Here is a 27,909-nt window from a genome sequence, read left to right as displayed (position 1 = left end):
GCGGGGGAGGCCTCAGGAAATCATGGTGAAAGGGAAAGCAAACACATTCTTCTTCATGTGGCAGCAGCAAAGAGAAGTTCTGAGCAAAAGGGGGGAAAGTCCCTTATAAAACCATCAGATCAGATGAGAACTCATTACCACGAGAACAGCAGCAAAGGGGTAACTGCCCCATGATTCAATTACTTCCCACCAGGTCCCTGCCTGGACACCTGGAGGTTATAGGAACTACAAGTCAAGATGAGACCTGGGTGGGGACACAGTCAACCCATATCATTTAGGTATTGTAGACCAGTCACATTTTCACATAAAGCTAATCACTGCATTGACCTTCTTAAAAAAAAAGATAAAAAAGATGCTTAGGGGTCTTTACTGTGTTTTGCTGGAGCAGAGTATGAAAAGTTTGACATCCATTTTATTTTTGGTCCTCTTTTTTTCTTTTATTGCAAACTTTTGAAGATACCAGAACTTCTATAAATATCAAAAACCAGAAAATAAACAGTGTAGTTATAGGTTCAATTGATGATACTGACTAGTGTGACTTGGCTGTCAAATGCACACTCTTGTCGATAATATAATTATTTAAAATATAATTGGACAATGAAATATTACTTTAAGTATAATCATGTTCTGCCCTGTAGTAGGTTTTATAGACACAGCTATAACAGTTATTTCTTCAAATTCACCGTATTTTACTAATATAATCTGCAATATAGATTAGTGGTTGACATATAATATATCATTTGAAGAATAAGCCCTTGAACTTATAATTTTACTTTTATTAGTTTGTAGCCTTGAAACTTCAAAGATATTAATAATCAAAATCTCCAGCACTTTGACAGGTAATCACTTGATTACTTTTCTCAGTTGTTTGCTTTACTCTGGGTACCAAATGGAAAAAGTAATCAACAAATAATCATTAAGTACTCTTTGACCATGGTAGTGTAATGACATGTTGCTTGTTGAGAAAATCTTCCTCCTCCTCATCTGTACTGCTCTCAGAAAGTGACAGCAAAGACTGAATTTCGGTATCTCTTCCAGAACAGCTGAAAATACATAACAAGATCAATACACAATATACAGAACCAGGTTTCAACTCTTCATTTATCTTCTGATCAATACTACATATGTTGGAGTTGCTGGAGGCAAGCAGATGTGAGGGGGCTGTATCAGACTGGGACCATAATTTTCAATGTGCCCAATATAGCAAGCCTCCTTTTAATGAGAAATTCTCATCATTCTCCCTCTCCCAAGAAATAAAGCCACAGTGGAAGGAAGGAGAGACTTTATGGTCTCTGATTGTGTCTTTGTTGATGATTCAGAGGCACTTCAGAAACCTGCAGAGCCTCAGGGTCATCAATAAGAACATTCATCATCACATTGTCTGTTTAAAAGAATCAGGGTGAATAGACTGCCAGATAAATCACCTCTTTTGTGTACTGTGAATTAGGACTATGTAGATAGCCAGTCAAGATATGCCAAAGCAAAAATTAATGACAGCATTTGTTTGTTATTTTATTTTGTGGCATTTTATTGGTGGCAGCAGGGGGCACTGATGGAAGCTCTAACACCTGAGTATCTAAGGTTTGGGAACAAAGGTAGGGTGGGGAGCAGATAAAAGTGTACACAATTAGGATTTTTTTGTCCTAAATAATCTAGATTCTCAACCTATATATGCTGCTAAATAATGTAAAATATTTCACTCTGTGATGGATATAACTGCTCATTGGATTACTTTTAGGCTCAACACATGCTAAATGAGCAGCTTATAAACCATGGTCTGTGGAACAATGAAAATCTCATTGTGATTACAATTTTCACTGGTCCAAGAAAAGAAGAGCTAGTGACTGTTTCATGAGGTTTTTAATTTTAAAGAAATGTGCTTTAGATGAGTTCACGTCCTTTGTAGGGACATGGATGAAGCTGGAAACCATCATTCGCAGCAAGCTATTGCAAGAACAGAAAACCAAAGACTGCATGTTCTCACTCATAGGTGGGAATTGAACAATGAGAACACTTGGACACAGGAAGGGGAATATCCCACACCGGGGCATGTTGTGGGGTGGGGGCAAAGGGGAGGGATAGCATTAGGGGATATACCTAATGTAAATGATGAGTTAATGGGTGCAGCACACCAACATGGCACATGTATACATATGTAACAAACCTGCACGTTGTGCACATGTACCTTAGAACTTAAAGTACAATAAAAAAGAAAAAAATTCAAAAAAAAAAAAAAAGAAATGAGATTTATTCTGTTAGTAAGGTCCCCTTATATTTTTAGTATTGAATGTCATTTGTTTTATGAATGATGAGAATACTTGTAGGTTTAGTTTGTTTTTAATGATTTATCTAAGGGAAGAAAATATCAATCTTTTATTGGTCTTTTAAAAAATATATAAATGATAATAGAAATGCAAATATCCAGGCTCAGTGCAGTGGCCTGAGTAGTCCCAGCTATTTAAGTGGCTGAAGCAGGAGGATAGCCTGAACCCAGGAGTTTGAAACCTACCTAGGCAACATGGTGAGACCCTGTCTTAAAAAAATGTTTCAGAAGAGAAAGAAATGCAAAAACCAAGACGAATAGCTCAATGATTTCCTCCTCCAGAAAGAATAAGAAACCCTTGATTCCCTTTTTACTACAATTTCAGATTTCAATTAAATTTCAATCAAAGAAATTTATAACACAGATAACTAATTTTATACTTGTTTTAGTCTTTCTAGAAGAAATCCTGCTCCTTCTTCAAGGAATTGCAGTGTCAATAATAGACTGAAACAATAGACTACTGTTTTGAAATATTTACTAGTGTAACCTACATTCCTTATAAGCCGATCTGACCATCCCTAAAATCCCTAAATGTATTTTATGTGAGGAAAGAATGATATGATACAAATTAAAATGTTATTGTTAATTATCTAGATTTGATTTCAAGAAAGAAACTTACTATTTGATTCTAAAAACCTTATTCACATTGGGTAGGATTCTATTAATACAAAGTATTGAAATTTATTAGGTTAATTAATTCAAGTAAGGCAATTATTTTTCAATATAATAAAAAATGCTGAAGGATTATTATATTCCAAATATCTTTTCATTTTTATGATACATATTGTGCAGTAGAAAACAATCTCTTCACATTAAAGTAACAACTTTATAAGCCTTTTACTAAATCTTGATAATAGATCAGCAAAGAACCCAAACATTCTATAAAGAATGGTCATATAAAGTACACACATGAGGACAATCTTTCTATATATAATAAAGATAACTAGTTGGAACTTGTCAAAATTTTACTACATATTATATTAATATATAAACTGCAGGCTTAACTTACCTCAATTCCTCAACTCCACAGGGACCCCTCACATGTGAGGTCTTAAGGAAATCTGTGGAAGTCTGACTTATATTCAGTAATTGGCTGCTGAAATCTGGAAACTCTTCTGAGGTTAAGCTATAAAGCTTTTCTGAAGTATCTGAAACATTTTATTTCATGCATTGTCAAAACATAAATTCAAGAAACAAATATACAGCATACAGTGCTGAATGTTTACACAGAGTAAATTACAGGCAATGAAAAGAGGGTCAGCATAGATTTTTAATTATTCCTCAATTTTCTAATGTTTGTGGGATAAGCTTAATTTGAAATTCCAAATTGGGGCATGGGTAGCAAGTCATTTTTATTGATTTAAAATCATACTGATTTTTAAATACACATTACATTTACAACTGTGTCAAATGTCCTGAGACCTCATAAAATTTCAAAAAAAAAAAAAAAAATCAAGTGACCCCCCTAGAATATTTTGCAACTCCTCAACCTGTTGGATATTTTATCTTTTTTCTTATAAGAAATAAAAGCTTTACTCCCACAGAGTCTAAGGGAAAGATTAGCCGTGGCAAAGTTGCTCTTTCTTTTTTAACTTCCTTGCTTTGTTTGAGTAGATAATAACTGTTCATATTTGAAAGCAGAGAAGCCTTAAATTTTTCTTTTCATGAAGCTGGCTTATGATTTAGCCTAGCTAAGGACAAATACTGAAAGTTAATAAACAAAATCTTTAGGCAAATATATCTTCATACAAACCACCAAAAATTCAAGTATGTAACTAAATATCATTGTATATTAGAAGGGCTATAATGCTTTCTTTCTCACTGCTGAAATTGTAATAAGCCGTCTAACTTATACATAAAGTTATACTATGATGACTATTAAAACTGTCAAAATTACTGGTTGCTATTCTTCCCTTCGTTTTTTCCTTTTTTCTTTTTATTTATTTATTTATTTATTATTTTGAGACGGAATTTCACTCTTCTTGCCCAGACTGGAGTGCAATGGCGTGATCCTGGCTCACCGCAACCTCCGCCTCCCAGGTTCAAACGATTCTCCTGCCTCAGCCTCCCGAGTAGCTGGGATTACAGGCATGCACCACCACCCCAGCTGATTTTGTATTTTTAGTAGAGACAGGGTTTCTCCATGTTGGTCAGGCGGCTCTCGAACTCCTGACCTCGTGATCCGCCCACCTCGGCCTCCCAGGTTCAAACGATTCTCCTGCCTCAGCCTCCCGAGTAGCTGGGATTACAGGCATGTGCCACCACAGCCAGCTGATTTTGTATTTTTAGTAGAGACAGGGTTTCTCCATGTTGGTCAGGTGGCTCTCGAACTCCTGACCTCGTGATCCGCCCACCTCGGCCTCTCAAAGCCCTTTACTTTTATGAGAGGACAAATAAACATCCTCCTGGTCACAAGAACCAAACATCAACACACATGTGTTCTATAATGGACTTTTTTTTTTGGTGATTAGTATCAACTTGACATTTTTGAGCAAATAGAGATTTCCCTACTGAAAGTAAATCAGATTACCCTACCGAAAAATAGACCTCAATGAATTTACACATGGAAGTGTCCCTAAAATTGTTTAGCCCAGTGATTTCAAAATCATGATGTATGGGTACATTCAATCAACTTAGGATTTGGTTCCTGCTCCCACCATATCCTCAGCAATCAGGACTTTACCTGATCTAAATTTAGGGGCTCTATATAAGATTAATTTAGAAAAAGACAAAAGATTTTTTAGTTAAAATTTTTAAACCTCCTAATTACTTCTATCTTCACTTAGAGATCAGGGAATTGGGGGCCCATGGAGAACTGATGACTTGCTGAAAGTCACACGGCCATATAGTGGAAGGGCTGAAACTAGAACTGATCTCTGGCAGCTCACCAATATTGTAAATCACTCTGTTCCAGAATCTAATTCTTTAGCTTTAAGCTATTATCGTCTCTCCTATTTTTCCATAAGGTAAAAGAAGACCGAAGGCACCTTTACATGCCCTAATGAAAGTAAATGCTCCCAAAAGAAAGCAGTAAATTCAGGAGTTGGAATTGGTAGAATTACAGAACTAAAACCCAGTAGTAATGCTTTGATCTAAAGAATACCACCAGGTGAGATATCCAAATTCTTATGACTCATTTGAGCTAACTGAATGAGTATAAAGCTAATTCAAATTGTGTAAATAGAATGAGTCTATTTTTCTAGAACTATTTATTCTCAAAATTATATTTCAGAATACCTGTAAAGTTAACAGGTACAAAGGTAATACCACTTTATTTTAGGTAACAGAAAATCAAGGCAGAGAAAAATAAAACTACTTATAACAACCCTATTGTAAGTTAGTGTTAAACCCAAAAGTTCTATTGTACAAAAATCTGTCACCTGATTTTTCTAATACAGGACCTGATAAGACAGGATTAACATTTATATTAGAAAATTTACAACTGGCAAGTCAGTTGTTGAGAAATAAATTATAGTTAAACCTTTTTTATCCCTGGAGTAAGAGTACCTTCTCTGATCATCAAGGAATCTCTTTAAAAACAATAATTAACAATTAGACTACGGAGAAAAAAATGGTTAAAATATAGAGTTCTAAGGTACATTTCTAAAACTGAAGTCATTTAAAACACATACATAAAACTACATTCCATAGAGAAATAAGCACTTATTTAAATAAATGAAAGAAAACACGAAAGAAAGAAATATAAAAACTTCTAAGAATGAGAACCAATCAGAGAGGCTATTTCCCAGCAAGGAAAAACAACAACAACTCTAAAGGACTATCTAGAATAGCTACATATCTACATCCTAATATTAAAGACAGTGTGACATCCACTACGTAACCTGCGAGCCCTATTCCTAACACGGCAGCCTCCTTATTTTTCATTCTTTCCATCTCCTCTCCCCTCTGCACTATGTCTTGCTTATTTCTCCTTTTCCTATTCTCTCCATGTTTGCATTCCTTTACCTTCACTCTGCCCACACCCTCCCCTTCTTAAGTGGTGATATGGTTTGGATTTGTGTCCCCACCCAAATCTCATGTCAAATTGTAAACCCTAATGTTGGAAGAAGGGTCTGATGAATGTTGACATTATCATGGGAGAAGATTTCCCCCTTGCTGTTCTCGTAATGGAGAGTTCTCATGGAACCTGGTTGTTTAAAATTAGTGTGTAGCACCTCTCACCCACCCCTTCCTCCTGCTCTGGCCATGTGAAGATGTGCCTCCTTCTCCTTCTGCCAAGATTATAAGTTTCCTGAGACCTCCCCAGCCATGCTTCCTGTACACCCTGCAATTAAACCTCTTTTTTTTTTTTAATATATAAATTACCCAATCTCAGGTATTTTGTATGACAGTGTGAGAATTGACTATTACAAGTGATCACAAAATTGATTTGAAGTAAAGGTTTCAAATTATTTATGTGACATTGTTATACTGTGGCAAGACAAAGAAATGTGGGGGTAGCTTTGCCTGGGGTTGTGCCTTGCCTCTGCTATACATTCAGGGGAGACCATGAGCAATTACTGCATTGCCCAGAGCCACAGTTATTGAATATGAAGAAAGGAAATTAAGAGTAGCATCTGCCCCATCTACTTTACCAAACAGCTGTTAAGATCGAATGGAGCAACATCACATATAAAAACAACCAGTAATTATTATTACTGATTAAATGGTGTCATATTCTTTTTATTAACTTTTAAATATGTTTTCACTTCTATGTGCACCCAATTTGTTTTCAGAAATTTAAAGACACACAAAAGCAAAAAGACTGTCATTCTATCTCTTTGTAACTTGGCTGCCTTTTCAAGGGTTATCTAGTTAATTTGTGAACAATAAATCCTGACTAGATTAGCACTTTTGCAGTTTAATACATTACTTAATGGTCAACCTATGAACAGAGGCTCCAGTTACTCAGAAAGCCACTGCCTCCTTGTTTTATTTCACTGACAGTCTGGACTACGGTCTAGTATCTGGTATATTTTTATTATTTCTTGTATAAGAAAAAGTGCTTTCATCTGTTTAATTACTTGCTCAGTTAATTACCTGTGAAATCATACAAATACAAGATTGTTGTGGGAACTTAAGGACCACAAAGATTCTTAAACCACAAATCAGATTGAGCTTGAAACAAATAAATCGTTTTTAACTATTGAAGAAGTAAATGCTTTAAAGTGCATTATCACTAATACTTTTCCACAATGCATATTTCCTAAATTTCCTCAGGCTACAGTAACATCCAGAAACTGACAAAGTATCTTTATAAGTAAGTTATACTGATATGTTAAGTTCATTAAGGAAGTGGTTATAATGTCATTTATATAAAACTACTTGTGAAAGGATAATAAGTGGCATGAACTACAACTAACTATAATCCTCAAAGCAGTACAGATGATAACCAGTTTTAGAATGGAAACAGCTTTTAGAGTTTATTAAAAATTGGGTTTACCAAGGACATCATACCTTACAGTACGTAGGAAGTGATACGGAAGTGGGGCAGGGAAGTGCTGGGTAGAGAAAGGCAGGTTCCTGGCTAAGGCTCTACACCACAGACTGAGGTGAGGACAGGCACTCCTGCTTTTGTGCACAAATGTTGCATTTTCCAAGACCACCCTGGCCCACCACACCCCCATCCTGGGCCTATGAAAACCTGAGACGCTAGCAGGCAGACACACAAGTGGCCAGATGCTGAGAGGAGCACATCAGCGGAAGAAGACACAAGTGGCTGGACGGCAAGAGGATGTCAAGGGGTCATGCTGGCAAAAGAGCACACTGACAGACTCTGGCACACTGGCAGCCCATCAACCAGCAGGTTGAGGCGGAGTTTGGCTAGGGTAGTCAGAGGAGAGCTAGGGCCGCCAAGCAGCCCAACTCTAGGGGAAAACCATCTCCCTTCTCGCTTCCCCATCAGTGGAGAGCTACTTCCACTCAATAAAACTTTGCACTCCTTCTCCAAGACTATGGGTGATCCAATTCTTCCAGTACGCCAAGGCAAAAACCTGGGATACAGAAAGTCCTCCATCCTTGTGACAATCTAGGGGGTCTAACTGAGCTGGTTAACACAAGCCACCTACAAAGGGCAAACTAAAAGATCACCCTGTAAAACACGCCCACTGGGGCTTCAAGAGCTGTAAACATTCACCCCTAGACACTGTCACAAGATTGGAGCCCCACAGTCTGCCTATCTGTATGCTCCCCTAGAGGTTAGAGCAGTGGGGCACTGAAGAAGCAAGCCACATCCTCATTGCATGCCCTGCAAGGGTGACTAGGGACCCTTTCCCATTTCAAATGGAAGCTCTGCCGGGATCCTGGGAGATGAGTGTGAATAAATGTGAAACTGTCGGGTCTGCCTCTCTTCCAAAACCCTCCCACTTCTCTCTCTTTCCTGCGGGTAAGAGACTCTGTTTCCCTTCAAAACTCTGCCCTTAAGGATATGAACAGACACTTCTCAAAAGAAGACATTCATACACCCAACAGACACAAGAAAAAATGCTCATCATCACTTGCCATCAGAGAAATGCAAATCAAAACCACAATGAGATACCATCTCACACCAGTTAGAATGGTGATCATGAAAAAATCAGGAAACAACAGGTGCTGGAGAGCATGTGGAGAAATAGGAACACTTTTACACTGTTGGTGGGAGTGTAAACTAGTTCAACCATTGTGGAAAACAGTGTGGTGATTCCTCAAGGATCTAAAACTAGAAATACCATTTGACCCAGTCATCCCATTACTGGGTATATACCCAAAGGATTATAAATCATGCTGCTATAAAGACACATGCACACGTATGTTTATTGCAGCACTATTAGAATAATAGCAAAGACTTGGAATCAACCCAAATGTCCATCTGTGACAGACTGAAGGATTAAGAAAATGTGGCACATATACACCATGGAATACTATGCAGCCATAAAAAAGGATGAGTTCGTGTCCTTGGTAGGGACATGGATGCAGCTGGAAACCATCATTCTCAGCAAACGATCGCAAGAACAGAAAACCAAACACTGCATGTTCTCACTCATAGGTGGGAACTGAACAATGAGATCACTTGGACACAGGAAGGGGAACATCACACACCAAGGCCTGTTGTGGGGTGGGGGGAGGGGGGAGGGATAGCATCAGGAGATATACCTAATGTAAATGAGGAGTTAATGGGTGCAGCACACCAACATGGTACATGTATACATATGTAACAAACCTGCACATTGTGCACATGTACCCTAGAACATAAAGTATAATAATAAAAAAATAAATAAATAAAATAAAACAAACAAACCAAAAAAACTCTGCCCTTACCGGTCAGTCAAAAATCCCCAGACTTCGTCTCTTTTCTCTTTCACATGGTTTGAAATGGCTCTTACCTCCCTCTTTATAATGTTCAGAGTTTTGCTACAGATTATGGGAATGTTACTAAGTAAAATGAGCATTAGGTTCAAATGCCAAAGGTGCAAATCAGATCAATTTTCCTAGAGGTGCCATGTATGCCTTCACCTTAATGGCTGCAGGCACACACAGCTCAGAGCACCTCTCCTTACCCTCTCCCTTCCCAGCTTGGGTGCCTAGGCCTGCCCGCAGCAGGCAAAGACCAAGCCCAACAGCCACGAGTGGGTGCAGGACAAAGCTGGGACGACCGTAGCCACGACCCCACGGGGTCAACAGATAGGTGCTTCTCAGCCACCGTGATGATGGAACCTTTCTTTCCCTGGCCAAGGAATTCAACCTGGTCTGAAATGGGGGAAAGATATAAGGATTACAGGAGTCCAGTTGCACTAAGCAAGGGGTTCTTCCCCCAGGATCTTCCCCTTTTTCCTTTTAAACTGCTTCTCTTTTTCCTTATTTTTTCTTTCTTTTTTTTTTTTCCTTTTCTAAGTGAGAGGGCTCCCCCATCAACTCTGTTTCTGACAGGAAGGTTAACGGAGTAACGGCCCCTGCTGGCTGATAACTGCAATTTCAACAGGGCACATTTGAGACATTCTAAAGAAATAGAAACAGTCTCTAAAATAACTTTTCAGGCCCAAACTAGACCCCAAATTTCAGGCTGAGGCCCTAGAAAGGAAACTAGGTCTGAAGGATTCAAAGCCAGGCAACAGGCACGATGTAAATGGGCAGGACCGATTCCTGTCAACTAAAACCCCCCCTTCACAGAAAGAGGCCATGCTTCACGGCATAAACAGGCTCAGGAAACTCAAGGTTTGTCGACAGCAGGGAGAAATGGGGACATAGATGAGGGCGGTTAATTCCATTCTCCAGGTTTTCCTTGATTCGTGCGTACACGCTGCATCAGTACCCATGGCCGGCACCTGCCAAGGTCACCGGGGCTCAGGGATAAGCGGTGGAAAGTGAAAGGAGGATGCTCGCTTTCTGAGTCTTTGCTGAAAGAAGAAAGGGAATGAGGGACGCTTCTATTCACTGTCTTTCAGAATTGTCAACCAATTCTTTTCACCACCCCCAGCTAATACTCCTCTGGAGTGTATTCTGAACCACTGGCACTGCTTTGAGCCTCAGAATCTGGAGGAAAAGTGCCTCTTAGCCCTCTGCAAAAAGATTTGGCCAAATTATGATTTACAGGAAAGGCTGGCTTGGCCTCAGGAAGGAACCATTCATTTCAATACCATCTGGCAATTGGAACCTTTCTGTAGACGTGAGGACAGATGATCTGAGGCCTCATATGTGTAGGCTCTCTATACCATGCAAGGCAATCCAGACCTTTGCTCACAGTGCAGGACTGCCCTCCTGTTTGCCACCTCAGGGAAGGTCGAAAGAGGCAAGCCCAGGTAATTAAAGATATGAGTTCCAGGGGCATCCCCAGCAGAGGATCCAGTTGCCTCCAGCACTGTTCCTCGGGGTCCACCCGGACCACCCTATGCAGCTTCGGCTTCTCACTTGGCCCCTCTAAAAATCTTTGCTCTAGACAAACCCCAGTCTCACTCTTCACCCTCCAACAAATGCCCAGTAAACTTGGGCCCAGTAAGGTCCAGGTCCCCTCCTCCCTACAGGACTTAAAGCAAATTCAGAGGGATCTTGGCAAGTTTTCAGATGACCCTGATAGATAAATAGAGGCTTTCCAGAATTACACCCAAATATTGGAACTCTCCTGGAGAGACATTATGTTACTTTTGAATCAAACCCCGAGGGACACAGAGAAGCAGGTTGATCTGTCAGTAGCAGAGAGATTTGGGGATGAGCTTTCTTTCATATATAGCATCAGAGAAGGGGGTGAATATTATCCAAGTGGAAGAGAAGCAATACCAGTAAATAACCCTAAATGGGATCCTAATGACGAGATGGAAGACTGGAAAAGGAGACACTTTCAGGTGTGCATAATGGAGGACTTAGGTAGGACTAAGAGCAAGCCTCTCAATTATATTAACTTGTCTATGGTCGACTAAGGATTTGATGAAAATCCCACTGCCTTCCTGGAAAGGCTAAGAGCAGCCTTGATAAAGTACACCTGTAGCTCCTGATTCCGTCGAGAACAGCTAATCCTAAAGGATAAATGTATTACCCAGGTAGCTCTTGACATCAGGAGGAAGTTGCAAAAATGGGCCCTGGGACCAGATAGTGTATTAGTGGACCTCCTGAAAATGGCCACCTCAGTCTTTTATAATAGAGACAGGGAGGCCCAGAAAAGTGAGAGGAGATGCAGGAAAGAAACAAAAGCTTTGATGACCACCATGTAAGCCCACAAACCCAAAAATGCCCAGGGTGCACCTGTTAATTTCTAAAAGATACACCAAGTACAGTTATTTCTCTTCTAAAGTTTAATTGCTCCCATACGAGGTTTAATTTCTTTCACCAGGGTGAAACAGTTCGGGGTAGAATGTTGCTGTTAGTATATTTCACTTCTTCTCTCTGTAATCTTTGGCACTAAATTATTTCCTTGTATAATACACACGTTTAACCCATGCACACTTAACCTTATAAAACTTTTTTTTTTAACTCTCAAGCCTAGAAACCATCAAAATCCAAATGGTCAACCGGAGCCTCAGAAGATGACTCCCCTTGTCTAGGAACCCTTAGACAGACCTCTAGGAGGAGTCTGACTGCCATTTTCCCCAGAACAATACCCCCTGTCAGCAGGAAGAAGCTAAGACCAGTCATCATCCATATTCTACCTAAGAGCAGTTAGATGTACCTCTTCAGAGGGTTGAATGATACAGGAGGCATCAAGGAGTGCTCGGTAGAGAAAGGCAGGTCCCTGGCTAGGGTTCCACCCCCTTGGATCTAGGTGAGGACAGGCGCTCCTGCTTTCATGCCCAAATGCTGCATTTTCCGAGGTTACTCTGGCCCACCACGCCCCACTTCTGGGCCTATAAACCCAAGACCTGAGTGAGCAGACACACAGGCAGCCAGATGTAGAGAGGAGCATATCAGCAGGAAAAGACACATGTGGCTGGATGGCAAGAGGATGTTGAGGCAGCATGCCGGCAGAAGAGCACATGAACAGAAACCAGCACACCAGCAGGCCACTCACCAGCAGGATGGGGTGGAGTTTGGCCAGAGTAGTTGGAGGAGAGCTGGGGCTGCTGAGTGGCCCAACTCCAGGGGAAGACTGTCTCCCTTCTGGCTTCCCCAGTGGTGGAGAGCTACTTCCACTCAATAAAACTATGCATTCATTCTCTAAGACCACGTGTGATCTGATTCTTCTGGTATACCAAGGCAAGACCCTGGGATACAGAAAGCCCTCCTTCTTTGCAACAAGGTAGAGGGTCTAACTGAGAGGGTTAATACAAGCCACCTATAGATGACAAACTAAAAGGGCACAGTGTAACACACACCCACTGGGGCCTTAGCAACTGTAAAGATTCACTCCTAGACACTCTCGTGGAGTGGGAGCCCCATAGCCTGCCTGTCTGCATGCTCCCTAGCGGTTTGAGCAGTGGGGCACTGAAGAAGTGAGCCACACCCCCATCGTATGCCCTCTGAGGGGGACAAGGGAACCTTTCCAGTTTCAAAGCCACTACCTACTGTTTCTTATATAACTTAACATTTTTTTGAGGACTTACTATGTGCTAGGCACTGTTAATTGTGTGTGTGGAGATAGAGATAAATTTTCAGAAATATAACATCTCACATATATAATTTTAAATAATGATCAAATAATATTATTAGATAGGTTCTATTATTATACTCATCTTTCATATACAGAATCTGATGCAATGAGAGATTAAGGAAGTAATTTGCCCAATATTATGAAGCTAGTAAGTGTTGGTATCATTTCAAAACACACACCCTGGCAGGGGAACCTGGTTATCAACTACCCTGCTTTCTGTCTCTTGTCCCTTGATTCATCACGATGTTGTGCCTGCAACACACACACACTTCTGTCCATCCTAGGTACTTCTAGAATGGCACTCTGATATCAGCCACAGAAATCAGAATCCAAGGAGAAACTGTTTCCTTAAACACCTCTGTCCTCCTTAGGTACTTCTGGAATGGCAGTCTGATATTAGCCACAGCAATTTGAATCGAAGAAGAAACTATTTACTTTATGTAGTTATTTTCTGTCCTATTCTCCCAGTTCCTTAACATGGAATTTTTTCATAGAACTTACAAAGAAGAAGTAGATGCATCCTAGCAATAGCAGAAAACAAGTTAGAGAGGTTACTGTTCACAATAATGCAGCTTTCACAGAGATTTGAACATATTTCATTTGTATAAGCATCCAGTGGTATGGAGGTGTATGTCTGAGAGCAAATCTGATGAAGTTTTTCCAGACTGCACCATCAGTAGTGAAAGGTGAATGGAAATTTTCTTCCCATTGATGCAAAACAGGGTAAAAAGGCCTTGTGCAGAATCAGTGAATTTTCTACAACGAGGCCTTATGTCACTTTAGCATTTGTCACTTCACTGACTGTTGGGTTGATTAGCCTCATGTGTCATCCTCTTCCTTTCTCAGAGTGAGCCTCTTCATAAACTGTGCACTCATCACATTAAAAAAAAAAAAAAAAAAAAGCATGTCTGGGTTAAGTGTGAAAGTGATTACCTTCTGCTGCTGGACCATCAGCAAAGCCCTGGCAGTTCACAGGCTACCCAGGGTCTGCTTGCTTTTGTATATGAAAGTTATGTGTTTTAGTGAAAATACTGACGTTAGTGTATGAGAAAATAAGTGACACAGGAAAAAACTGAAGCACATAGAAACAAAAATAATTTTTAAAAATGGAAAAGCTGGAATGGTTAAAAAAAGACAAGTGTTTGTACACTATTGCATTTCATTTGTAAATGATAAAATGTTTCAATTTTTAAAATTACAAAGCTCTTTTTAAAATTAAAAACTGTGTGGTTATCCTTTTAGATCCAGTTCAGACCTCACATACTTCATTTCAGCATTGGCCTGTCATGTAAGAATTATCTCTTAGAAGATTTATGTTTGAGTTTTAATAATTCAAACAAGGTAAATGAATGATGGGTAAATATGGATTATTGACTTTTCTTCTCTAAACCCTATTACATAAATAGAAAAAGCAGAATAATAAAAAATAACCATAAAAGGAGCTAAACAAAGGGATAAATTGACATAATAACTTTAAGAATCAACCAAAGAAATAAAATTTATTGAGGTGTGTCTGGGTGCTATTCCAACACACGGTGTGTGCCCAACACAAAGACAGCAAATGAAGAATAGGAAAGGGAGAGTCATAAAAAGCACAGGCAAGTCTCACCAATACCATGTCAATAAGGAGAAAAGTAGGTGAAAAGAAGTAAAGAGAAGACATCTGAAATCCTTATTAAAGCCGCTAATCACCTCCCTCAAAATCTTAGCAGAGACAAGAAAATTGCAAATCTGAAGGTTTCCCCACAGAGACAGAACACAGGAAACCAGGTCGATAGAAGTTTGGCATTTAGTAAAATCCAGAAAAAACAAGCAAGCCCAGATCTTTCGCCAAAAAAAGCTGAGCTCCCCAGTCCTATCCTCTTCCCCATGCCTTTGAGATAGCAGGATACAGAAAAGAGTAAAATACAGAACCCACAAACAGTAGCTCCATGGAAAAGACTGATAGAACTCAGTATGAGTGAAGAGAATTTCAGGAAGAATTTAGTTTTACTATATGAGAAAAGATGGAAGATAGGAACAAAGCCACTCACAATAAGCATAGGCAAGTGAGATCCAAAGAAATGACACAACTAGATATGCAAAGAAACTAGAATCTTTAGCATGTAAAGGGTGAAAAAAATAAAAAAATAAAATTTAGTAGAAAACATAGATCAGGACCATAAGATTTTCCACAAGTCCTTTGGCTACAAAAGTAATGAAAGCAAACTTTTTGAAAAGAGCAAAATCAATGTCAAAGATCAAGCAATAACATGTCAGGCATCAAAGCAAAGCTAAGTAAATGGTCACCTGTTCCTAGATTGGATCTTATATCAGAAACAAACAAACAAACAAAAAACAAGCTGTAACAAACATCAATGGAGTAATTTTAAAAAATTAAATATACTCTGTGGATTAGAAAATCACATTGTATCTTGTAATGTGAGCTTCCTGATTCTGATCATTGTACTATGGTTATATAAGAGAAAGCAGTCTTTTCTGGGACATGCACATTGACATTTTTTTTGTAAAGTGTTACAATGTTTATAACTTCCTCTCACACTGTTCAGAACAAAGGGAGGTACAAAAGGAGGTGTGTATGTGCACGTGTATGCATCTGTGTGTGTATGCAAATAAGACAAAAGATAGCTAGTGAACCAAGCAGAGTGTATTTGGGGGAAGAGTTCTTTATACTATACTTATATTTTGCAAATTTTGTTTTAACTTATATCAAAATAGAAAACTACCAAAAAATGTCAAAGAAAAAGTTACAACACCTTTAGAGAACTACTTTTTTAAAAGTCAAGTGATAAAGAGTGCACTATAACTAGGTGAAAATTAAAATCCTGACATATAGACACACTTGAGATAATGATAGCAAATGCAAAGGGAAATTAAAAACTAGCTAAAACAGTTGAAGAAATGTAAGTAATACCTTTTTAAAGAGGTGACAACATAAAGAAAATAGGTTTCTCAGCAGGAGGAAGCCCAATGGAACAGAAAAGCAATTCAAAGATACAAAAACAGAAAATTTCTTTGAAAATAATGGGTAACATTCTACAGACAGAGAGAGAATCCTGCGTTTTTTAAAAAAATGCTGAATTATTGACACTGAAACAAAATCCTGGACCAGTGACTGACTTTCAAGGATTAAGAAAAATTTCTCCAAGCATTCAGTGAGGAAAGAAGCTTGTTACATGTGTCAGAAAGACAGAGAGAGAGAGAGAGAATCTAGGAGGCTTCAGATTACTTCACAGCATTCGGAGCCAGAAAATGGCAAATTAGTATACACAAGATTTAAGACAAAGGTGACCAAATTATATTATCCTCAGCTCATTTGCCATCTAAATAGAAGTGTAGCAGGTATTCTCAAATATAAAGAAAGCTCAGGTAATAAAACTTCTATAAATTCTACCTGTAGGGAAAAATTATTTGATAATTAAACTGAACTAAACAAAAGTTTAATGAAAAAAACTGTGATAAAGGGCTAACTAGTACCATATTGAGGGTCAGAAGACAACAGTAAAATGTCTACTACAATGCAGCGGAAAGGAAATTGTGACCTACTAAATACATCTAATGTGCCATTCGGCAATAAGACACAAAACAGACATTATCAAGAATGCTATAATAAAACCGTCAAGAGATGAAATCAAGCTAAATGGCTCAGGATTGGGAAGTCATAGAAGAAAATGCTGGTACTAAACATTTAATCCATATTGATTTTCACTAAGAAAAAATTAAAAAGAAAAACTTAAAAAATAAGAAACTATAACTACAACAAGGGATGTATTCAGTACAATCTAGATTAGCATGTGGTTTTAAAAAATAAACAAATGAGCCCTCATCTTTGATTACAGGGAATTGTTACTATCTGAAACTAAAGCATATAGTTTAGAAATGGCCTTTATTACTCCTTATTTTTACCTTTTCTCTCAATTTTTAAATTTATTTTTAATTTTTGTGGGTACAAAATATATATGGGTATATATATTTATGGGGTACATGAGATATTTTGATACAGGCATGGAATGTGTGATAACTACATCATGAAAAATTGGGAATACATCTCCCCAGGAATTACGCCTTTGTGTTTCAAACAATCCAATTATATTCTCTAGTTACTTTTAAATGGACACGTAAATTACAATTGACTATAGTGTCCAGGTTGTTCTATCCAATACTAGGTCTTATTCATTCTTTCTATTTTCAGTACCCATTAACCATTCCCACCATTCCACCCACACTCCCCACCATACTTCCCAGCCTCTGGTAACCATTCTTCTACTTTCTCACTCCATGAGTTTAATTGTTTTGATTTTTGGATCCCACAGATAAGTGAGAACATGCAAAGTTCATCTTGCTGTGCCTGGCTTATTTCACTTGATGAAACAATCTCCAGTTCCATCCATGTTGTTGCAAATGACAGAATCTTAACCTTTGTTACGGCTGAATAGTATTTCATTATGTATATGTAACACATGTTCTTTATCCATTCATCTGTTAATGAGTACTTAGGTTATATCCAAATCTTGGCTATTGTGAACAGTGCTGTAACAAACATAAGAGGACAGATATCTCTTGGATATACTGATTTCTTTTTCTTTTTTTTTAGTTTTTGTAGGCACATAGTAGGTGTATATATTTATGAGATACATGAAATGTTTTGATATAGACATGCAATGTGAAATAAGCACATCATGGAGAATGGAGTATCCATCCCTTCAAGCATTTATTATTTGAGTTATAAATAATCCAATAACATTCTTTAAGTTATTTTAAAGGGTACAATTAAAGTTATTGTTGACTATAGTAACCCTGTTGTGCTGTCAAATAGTAGGTCTTATTTATTAATTCTAATTATTTTTTGGAGCCATTAACCATCCCACCTCCACACCACCCCACCCCACCCCACTACTCTTTCAAGCCTCTGGTAATTATCCTTCTATTTTCTATCTCAGTGAGTTCAATTGTTTTGATTTTTAGATCCCACAAATAAGCAAGAACATGCTACAATTGTCTTTCTGTGCCTAGCTTATTTAACTTAATGTAATGATCTCCAGCTCCATCCAAGTTGCTGTAAATGACTGGATCTCATTCTCTTTTATGGCTGAATGGTACTCCATTGTGTATACGTATCACATTTTATTTTCCATTCATCTGTTAATGGACCCTTAGGTTGTTTCTAAATCTCAGCTATTGTAAATAGTACTGCAACAAACATAGCAGGCAGATATCTCTTCAATATACTGATTTCCTTTCTTTGGATGTACACTCAGCAGTGGGATTAATGGGTTGTATTGTAGCTCTATTTTTAATTTTTTAAGGAACCTCCAAACTGTTCTCCATAGTGTTTGAACTCACTTACATTCCCACCAAACGTGTACAAGGGTTTCCTTTTCTCCACATCCTTGCCAGCAGGCTTTATTGATTTTCTTTTGGATAAAAATCTTATTCATGGCTATTATAAATGGAATTTTTTATTTCTTTTTCAGATAGTTCACTGTTGGCATATAGCAATGCTAGTGATTTTTGTATGTTGACTTTGTATCCTACAACTTACTGAATTTGTTTATCAGTTCTAATAGTATTTTGGTGGTCTTCAGGTTTGTCTAAATTTAACATCATTTATCCACAAACAAGGATAATTTAATTTCTTCCTTTCCAATTTGGATGCCCTTTACTTCTTCTTTATCTTTTCTAATTGTTCTAAAATATACAGTACCATGTCGATTAACAGTGGTGAAAGTGGGCATCCTTGTCATGTTCCAGGTTTAACAGTACAAGATTTTAGGTTCTCCCTGTTCAGTTTAATACTAGCTGTGGGTCTGTCATAGATGGCTTTTATTATATTAAGGCCTTCTATACCTAGTTTTTTAAAAGTTTTCATCATGCAGGGATGTTAACTTTATCAAATGGTTTTTCAGTATCAATTGAAATGATCATATGGTTATTGTCCTTTATTCTGTTGATATGATGTATCACATTGATTATGGCCACTCTTTCAGGAGGTGGTATCACATTGTGGTTTTGATTTGCATTTACCTGATCATTAGTGATATTGAGCATCTGTTCATATGTTTGTTGGCCATTTGTGTATCTTCTTTTGAGCATTGTCTATTCACGTCCTTAGCCCACTTTTTTATGGGATTGTTTGTTTTTTTCTTACTGTTCGTTGTAGATTCTGAATATTAGTCCTTTGTCACATGTATAGATTGTGAAGATTTTCTCCCACTCCGCGGGATATCTGTTTTCTCTGCTGACTGTTCCTTCTGCTGTGCAAAAGCTCTTCAGTTTAATTAGGTCCCAGCTATTTATCTTTGTTTTTATTGCATTTGCTTTTGAATTCTTGGTCATGAAATGCTTGCCCAAGCCAATGTCTAGAAGGGTTTTTCCAATGGCCCCAGTGGGTTTTGATTATGGCTATAATCAAAAAACAGTAGATGTCGGCATGGATGCATTGAACAGGGAACACTTCTACTCTGCTGATGGGAATGTAAACTAGCACAGCCACTATGGAAAACAGTGTGAAGATTCCTTAAAGAACTAAAAGTATAATTACCATTTGATTCAGAAATCCCACTACTGGATATTAATCTTCTAGAGTTTTTATATTTTCACATCTTAGATTCAAGTCTTTAATCCATTTTGATTTGATTTTGGTATAAGGTGAGAAATGTGGATCCAGTTTTGTTCTCCAAAATGTGGTTAGCCAATTATCCCAGAACCATTTGTTGAAAAGGGTGACAGTGATAGTTTGCCTTCCTCTTTACTGTTTTGGATGCCCTTTATTTCTTTCTCTTGTCTTATTACTCTGGCTAGGACTTCAGTACTATGTTGAAGAAGAGTGGTAAGAGTGGACATCCTCTGTTCCAGTTCTCAGAGGAAATGCTTTCAACTTTTCCCCATTCAGTATTATGTTGGCTGTGGGTTTATCATACATAACTTTTATTACATTAAGTTATGTCCCTTGTTTGCTGATTTTGCCGGGAGTTTTAATCATAAGGGGATGCTGGATTTTGTTGAATGCTTTTTCTGCATCTACAGAAATGATCATGTGATTTTTGTTTTAATTCTGTTTATGTAGTGTATCACATTTATTGACTTGATTATGGTAAATCATCCCTCTGTCCCTGGTATAAAATCTATTTGATCATGGTGGATTATCTTTTTGATATATTGTTGGATTCAAAGAGCTAGTATTCTGTTAAGGATTTTATCATCTATGTTCATCAAGGATATCAGTCTGTAGTTTTCTTTTTTGGTTATGCCCTTTCTTGATTTTGGTATTAGGGTGATGCTGGCTTCATAGAATGAACTAGAGAGGGTTCCTTCTTTCTCTATCTTGTTGAAAAGTGACAAAAGAATTGGTACCAATTCTTCTTCGAATGTCTAGTAGAATTCTTCTGTGAATCCGTCTGGTCATGGACCCCTTTTTTTTTTTTTGGTAATTTTTAAATTACTATTTCAGTCTTACTGCTTGTTATTGGTCTGTTCAGGGTATCTAATTCTTTCTGATTTAAGCTAGGAGGGTTAAATTTTTCCAGAAATTTATCTATCTATTCCAGGTTTTCTAGTTTATGTGGGTAAAGATGTTCATAGTAGCCTTGAATGATCTTTTGTATTTCACTGGTGTCAGTTGTAATATCTCCTGTTTCATTTCTTAGTGAGATTATTTGGAATTTCTCTCTTCTTTTCTTGGTTAATCTTGTCAATGGTCTATCTGTTTTATTTATCTTTTCAAAGAATCAGCTTTTTCTTTCATTTATCGTTTGTATTTTGTTTGTTTGTTTCTATTTCATTTAGCTCAGATCTCAGTTATTTCCTTTCTTCTGCTGTGTTTGGGTTTGGTTTTTGTTTCTTTAGTTCCTTGAGGTGTGACCTTAGAACGTCAGTTTGTGCTATTTCAGTCTTTTTGATGCTGGCGTTTAGGGCTATGAACTTTCCTCTTAGAACTGCCTTTCTCGTACCCCAGAGGTTTTGATAGGTTGTGTCATTATTGTCATTCAGTTTGAAGAATTTTTAAATTTCCATCTTAATTTCATTTTTAACCCAATGCTCATTCAGGAGCCAGTTATTTAATTTCCATGCATTTGCATGGTTTTGAAGGTTGCTTTTGGAGTTGATTTCCAGTTTTGTTTCACTGTGGTTTGAGAGAGTACTTGATATAATTTCAATTTTTTAAAAAATTTATTGAGGCTCATTTTATGGCCTATTTTGCTTTTAAACTTATATTTTTGTTTTATAGGTCCTGTGTGAATAAAGCTTTAAAGATATTCCATTTTGATGTTTTTCTAGGATTTGTTTCAAGATTTAGAGCTCTTTTTAGCAGTTTTTATAGTGATGGCTTGATATTGGTGAATTCTCTCAGCATTTGTTTGTCTGAAAAAGACTGTATATTTCCTTCATATATGATGCTTAGTTTCACTGGATACAAAATTCTTGTCTGATAATTGTTTTGGTTGAGAAGGCTGAGGATAGGGCCCCAATCCCTTCTAGCTTATAGGGTTTCTGCTGAGAAATCTGCTGTTAATCTGATAGGTTTTCCTTTATAGGTTACCTGGTGCTTCTGTCTCACAGCTCTTAAGATTCTTCCCTTTGTCTTAACTTTGGATAACCTCATGACAATGTACCTAGGTGAAGATCTTTTTGCATTGAATTTCCCAGGTGCTCTTTCTGCTTCTTGTACTTGGATGTCTAGGTCTCTAGCAAGACTGGGAAGTTTTCATCAATTATTCCCCAAAATACATTTTCCAAGCTCTTAGAATTCTCTTCTTCCTCAGAAACACCAGTTATTTTTAGGTTTAGTTGTTTAACATAATCCCAGACTTGTTGGAGGCTTTGTTCATATTTTCTTATTCTTTTTTCTTTGTCTTTGCTGTATTGGGTTAATTCAAAGACCTTGTCTTTGAGCTTCAAATTTCTTTCTTCTACTTGCTCAATTCTATTGCTGAGACTTTCCAGAACATTTTGCATTTCTAAAAGTGTGGCCCAAGTTTTCTGAAGTTTTTGTTTTGTCTTTAAGCTATCCATGTCCTTGAATATTTCTCCCTTCATTTCTTGTGTCACATTTTAAATTTCCTTGCATTAGGCTTCGTATTTCTCTGGTTCCTCCCTGACTAGCTTAATAACTGACCTCCTGAATTATTTTTCAGGTAAATCAGGGATTTCTTCTTGGCTTGGATCAATTGCTGGTGAGCATACGTGTTTTCTGGGGGTTGTTGAAGAGCCTTGTTTTGTCATATTACCAGGGAAGGTTTTCTGGTTCCTTCCCATTTGGGTAGGCTCTGTCAGAGGGAAGGTCTAGGGCTAAAGGCTGTTGTTCAGATTCTTTTGTCCCACAGGGTGTTCCCTTGATTTAGTGCACTCCCCCTTTTCCTATGGATGTGGATTCCTCTGAGTGGAACTGCAGTGATTGTTGTCTCTCTTTCAGGTCTAGCCACCCAGTGAGTCTACCTGGCTCTGGGCTGGTACTGGGCATTGTCTGCCCAGAGTCCTGTGATGTCAACCATCTATGAGTCTCTCAGCCATGGATACCAGCACCTGTTCCAGTGGAGGTGGTGGAGGGGTGTGATGGACTCCGTGAGGTTCTTAGCTTTGGTGCTTTAATGCTCTATTTTTGTACCGGTGGGCATCCTGCCAGGAGGTGGTGCTTTCTAGAGAGCATCAGGTTGGTAGTATGGGGAGGAACTGGCAGTGGTTGGGGCACTAGAACTCCCAAGATTATATGCCCTTTGTATTCCATTACTACAGTGGGTAGGAAAGGACCATCAGGTGGGAGTGGGACTACGCATGTCTGAGCTCAGACTCTCCTTGGGCAGGTCTTGCTGCAGCTGCTGTGGGGAATGGGGGTGAGGGTCTCAGTTCACTGGAGTTGTGTACCAAGAAGGATTATGGCTGCCTTTGCTGAGTCATGCAGGTTGTCAGGGAAGTGAGAGAAAGCTAGCAGTCATAAGCCTCATCCAGCTCCCACACAAACTGAAGGGCCTGTTTCACTCCTACCATGACACCCCACCCAGTGGCCCTCAGACCCAGATCATTTCCACATGTGGAGCCATAGGGGTTGAAAACTTGCCTCCCAGCTGCAAAAACGAAGAGCTTGGTTCTTCCCTGCCTGTGGAGTCTGCACACCGGATTTGCATCCTCCCCCAAATTCTGGTCAGGAGGCTTCTCATCCCATTCAAATTGTTACAAAGTTCAGCTAGAGATTTACGTATCCCTGTGTAGTTTTACGCCTTGCCCCCTTTGGATCTCTTTGGTGCCAGGCAGAAATGGTCTGCTAGGGAAGCCAACAAGCTCCCAGGGCCTTTCTGCTGCTTCCTCTACCCCTGTATTTTGCTCGGCTCTCCAAATTGACTTAGCTCTAGGTAAAGTCAGAAACTTCTCCCACAAACAGACCTTCAGCTTCTCCAGTGGGGATGTACGTTTGGGGGAGTGGGTCTCTCTTTCCCACTTCCACAGTTGGGGCATTCAGTTTTTTGCGGGGCTCTCCCAGGCCCTGCCGGAGCAGTCTGCTTCCTTCATAGGGTCTGTGGATCCTCTCAAGATTTCTGATTTGCTCTTGCAGTCCATCTGGAACTAAAATTCACAATGCAGCCAGACCCTGCCCGTTGCTCTTTCCGGAGCTGCAATCTTGTCCTGCCTCCAGTCTGCCATGATCTCCCGCATTCTCTAATTCTTTTTGTTGGAACACTTCGAATAGGATTGGTATAAGTTCTTCTTTAAATGTTTAGTAGAATTCAGTGAAACCATCAGGTGCTGGGCTTTTCTATATTGGGAGACAATTTTGGTTTGTTTGTTTGTTTGCTCGTTTGTTTGTTTTGAGATGGAGTTTCACTCTTGTTGCCCAAACTAGAGTACAAAGGCAAGGTTTCAGGTCACTGCAACCTCTGCCTGGGAAACACTTTTATTATGGCTTCAATCTCATTACTTGGTATGTTTGGGTTTTGGACTTCTTCAAGGTTCAGTCTTGGCAGGTTGTGTGTGCCTAGGCATTTATCCATTTCTTCTAGATTTACCAACTTATTGGCATATAATTACTCATAGTAGCCACTAATGATCCTCTGAATTTCTGCAGTATCAGTTGTAAGATCTTCTTCTTTTTCATCATTGATTTTATTTATTTGGCTCTTCTCTCATTTTTCCTTAGTCTGGCTAAAGCTTTGTCAATTTTGTTTATCTTTTCAAGAAACCAACTTTTTTGTTTCATTGATCTATTGTATTGTTTTCTTCCATTCAAATTCATTTATTTCTGTTCTGATCATTAGTATTTCTTTTTTTCCACTAATTTGGGATTTGATTTGTGCTTGCTTTTCTAGTTCTTTTTTTTTTTTTTTTTTTTTTTTGAGACAGAGAGTCTCACTGTGTTGCCCAAGCTGGAGTGCAATGGTGCAATCTCAGGTCACTGCAACCTTTACCTCCTGGGCTCAAGCAATTCTCCTGCCTCAGCCTCCTGAGTAGCTGGAATTACAGGCACGTGCCACCACACCCAACTAATTTTTGTATTTTAGTCGAGACAGCATTTCACCATGTTGCCCAGGCTGGTCTTGAACTCCTGACCTCAGGTGATCCACTCATCTCAGACTCCCAAAGTGCTGGGATTACAGGCATGAGCTATCATGCCTGGCCTCTGGTTCTTTAAGATACAAATTTTATTTATTTGAAGTTGCTTTGTTTTTGTTTTTGTTTTATTTGATGTAGGTACATATTGCTACAATTTCCTTCTTATTCCTTTCACTGTATCTTATAGGTTTTGGTATATGGTGTTTCCATTATCATTTGTTTCAAGAAATTTTCGATTCTTAATTTATACATGGATACACTGCTTATTTGGGAACATATTATTTAATTTACATGTGTTTTCCAAAATTTCTCTTGTTACTGATTCATAGTTTTATTTCACTGTGGTCAGAGAATATTCTTGATATTATTTCCAGTTTTTGGATGTTTTATGACTTGTTTTGTAACCTAACATATGGTCTATCTTTGCAAATAATCCATGTGCTCAGGAGAAGAATGCGTATTCTGCAGCTGTTGGATGAAATGTTCTGTAAATATCTATTAGGTCCAGTTTTTCTATAGTGCAGATTAAGTCTGATGTTTCTTCGTTGATTTTCTATCTTGGAGATCTGTCAATGCAGAAAGTGGAGTGTTGAAGTCTCCAGCTATTATTGTATTGAGGTCTAGCTCTCTCTTTAGTTCTAATAACATTTGCTTTATATATCTGGGTACTCCAGTGTTGGTGCATATATATTTATCACCATTATACCCTCTTGCTTAATTGACCCCTTTATCATTATATGATGATCTTCTTCTTGTAATTTTTGTTTTGAAATCGATTGTGTCGGATAAAGTATAGCTACTCCTGCTCTTTTTTGGTTTCCATTGTCATGGAATATCTTTTTCCATTCCTTTATTTTCGGTTCATGTGTATATTTTAAGTAAAGTAAGTTTGTTACAGGCAATACATCACTGGACTTTGCTTTTCCATCCATTCAGCCTTTCTGTCTTTTGACTGAAGAGTTTAATCCATTCACATTCAATGTTGTTATTGAAAGGACTTAGTCCCGCCATTTCATTATTTATTTTCTGTTTGTTTTGTAGTCTTCTCTTCTGTCTTTCCTTCCTTCCTGTCTTCCTTTAAGTGAAGGTAAGTTTCTCTGCTGGTATGCTTTAATTTACTGCCTTTTATTTTTTGTATATCTCTTGAATGTTTTTCAATTTGATTCCCATGAGACTTGCAAGTAATATGTTATAACCCATCATTTTAAACTGATGGCAAGTTAACACTGATTGCATAAATAAATAAACACACAACATGAAAATGAATAAAAACTCTAAACTATGCACCTGCTTTTTAACTTTTTGTTGTTTTTGTGTCTTACTATACTGTCTGTGTCTTGAAAAGTTGTTATAGTGACTATTTTTGGTTGATTCATCATTTAGTCTTTCTACTTAAGTCAGGAGAAGTTTACCCACCACCATTACAGTGTTATACTATTCTGTGCTTTTTTCTGTGTTTATGCCAGTGAGCATTATACTTTCACAGTCAACAATCTCAGCAGTTAACCTGAGGTTCTACTCTACTGCAGTTAAGTTGGCACTCAGACCACAATACAAAATCCTTCCCACTCTTCCCTCCCCTTTCTATAGGCAGAGATCTCTGTGGCCATGGCCACCCCTAGTCCATGGGGATTTCTGCTAGCCCACCACCAATGTTTGCTTAAAGCCCAAGGGCTTTTCCATCAGCTTACGATGAATGCTGCCAGGCCTGGAAGTCATCCTTCAGGATAGTGGGCTCCCATCTGGCCCAGGCCAGGCCAAGTCCAGAAATACTGTTCAAGAATCTAGGCCTGGACTTGAGGTCCCCAAGAACCTGCTTGTTGCTCTTTTCCACTATGGTCAAGCTGGTAGCCAGGGTACAAGACAAAGTCCCCTTTATTCTTCCCTCTGCTTTTGTAAAATGCACTTTTTCATCATTTTCATTGTAGTCACCACAGCTGAAAATGTGCTGGGTCTCTCTTGAAGCCAGTGCATCTTAGAGCCCAAGGCCTGTGATATACTACCTTGGTATCACTGGAGATTATTCAGGGTCTGAGGGCTCTTCAGTTAGCAGGTGATGAATCCTGCCAGGACTGGGTTCTTGTCCCCTCAAGGCAGCAGAGTCCCTTTGGGCTCAGGTTGTGTCAAGAAATATCATCTAGGAGCTAGGACCTGAAATGGGGGGCTCGCGACTCTGTTCAGTGCCCTATTCTACTGTGGCTGAGCTGGTAGCCAAGATGCAAGACAAAACCCTCCTTACTCTTCACTCTCCTTTCATTATGCAGGAGGAAGGAGTCACTTTTGTTGCTATAAGCTGCATTGCCTGGGGTTGGGGGAGGGATGGTGCAAGCTCTCCCTTAGCTGTGCCAGGTGGTGTCTCTCTAGGTCATGTGCCACCCTAGTTCACTGAGTAGTTCACTGGGCACAAGCCCAGTCATGTGACACCCTAAGTCATGTGACACCCTAGTTCACTGGGCACAAGCCCAGCCTAGCACTAGCCACTGCCTAAGAATTGCAGTCCTTGTGTCCTAGACTGCCTTTCGAGTTTACCTAGGACCCCAAGGCACTTCAGCTCAATGTGGCATGGCTTGCCAAGGAAGTCAAGTTCTAACTGCTGGAATGGATGATTCCCCTCTGGGATGTGACTGGTTCAAATGCTTCCTCCATGCATGGGTACTGGCTGAGTCCAGCACAGCTTTATTCTCTGCTGTGACCAGGTAGCACTTTATTCACTGCTGTGAATGTGAAGTCTTCTAGTTGTTGTGCTCTCCTTTCCCATAGAGCACACATTGTCTCTCCACATTACAGGGTTGCGGCCAGGAGGTGGGGGAGGGGTGGCATTGGTAATTCAATATGTCTCTCTTGCCCTTTTCAATACCTCTTTCCACAACATGAAGTTAAAACCAGGTACTGTGATTATTCACCTGAGTTTTGGTTCCTGCCACAGTGCTTTCCTGTGTGTAGATAGTTGTTAAAATTTGGTGTTTCAGCATGGGGGAGAATGGGGAAATGA

At 38.8% G+C, this 27,909-nt stretch overlaps 1 protein-coding gene across 1 annotated transcript in view; it reads right to left on the bottom strand.

Annotated features, from left to right (window-relative positions):
• Positions 1-755: 755 nt before the first annotated feature.
• ZBBX (zinc finger, B-box domain containing) overlaps positions 756-27,909 on the bottom strand; it is a 138,508-nt gene continuing 111,354 nt past the window's right edge. The window contains exons 21-22 of the mRNA XM_011944626.1: positions 3,333-3,471; positions 756-1,043 (exon numbers count right to left, since the gene is read on the bottom strand). Coding sequence (XP_011800016.1) covers positions 917-1,043; positions 3,333-3,471 — 266 coding nt within the window. The 3' untranslated portion in view covers positions 756-916. The remainder of the gene's footprint in view (positions 1,044-3,332; positions 3,472-27,909) is intronic.

The sequence above is a fragment of the Colobus angolensis genome, unplaced genomic scaffold (genome assembly GCF_000951035.1).
Source record: "Colobus angolensis palliatus isolate OR3802 unplaced genomic scaffold, Cang.pa_1.0 Scaffold234, whole genome shotgun sequence".
Classification (NCBI taxonomy): Eukaryota; Metazoa; Chordata; class Mammalia; order Primates; family Cercopithecidae; genus Colobus; species Colobus angolensis.
The sequence above is the reverse complement of the archived record's forward strand: the minus strand, read 5'-3'. Positions and strand labels throughout refer to the sequence as shown.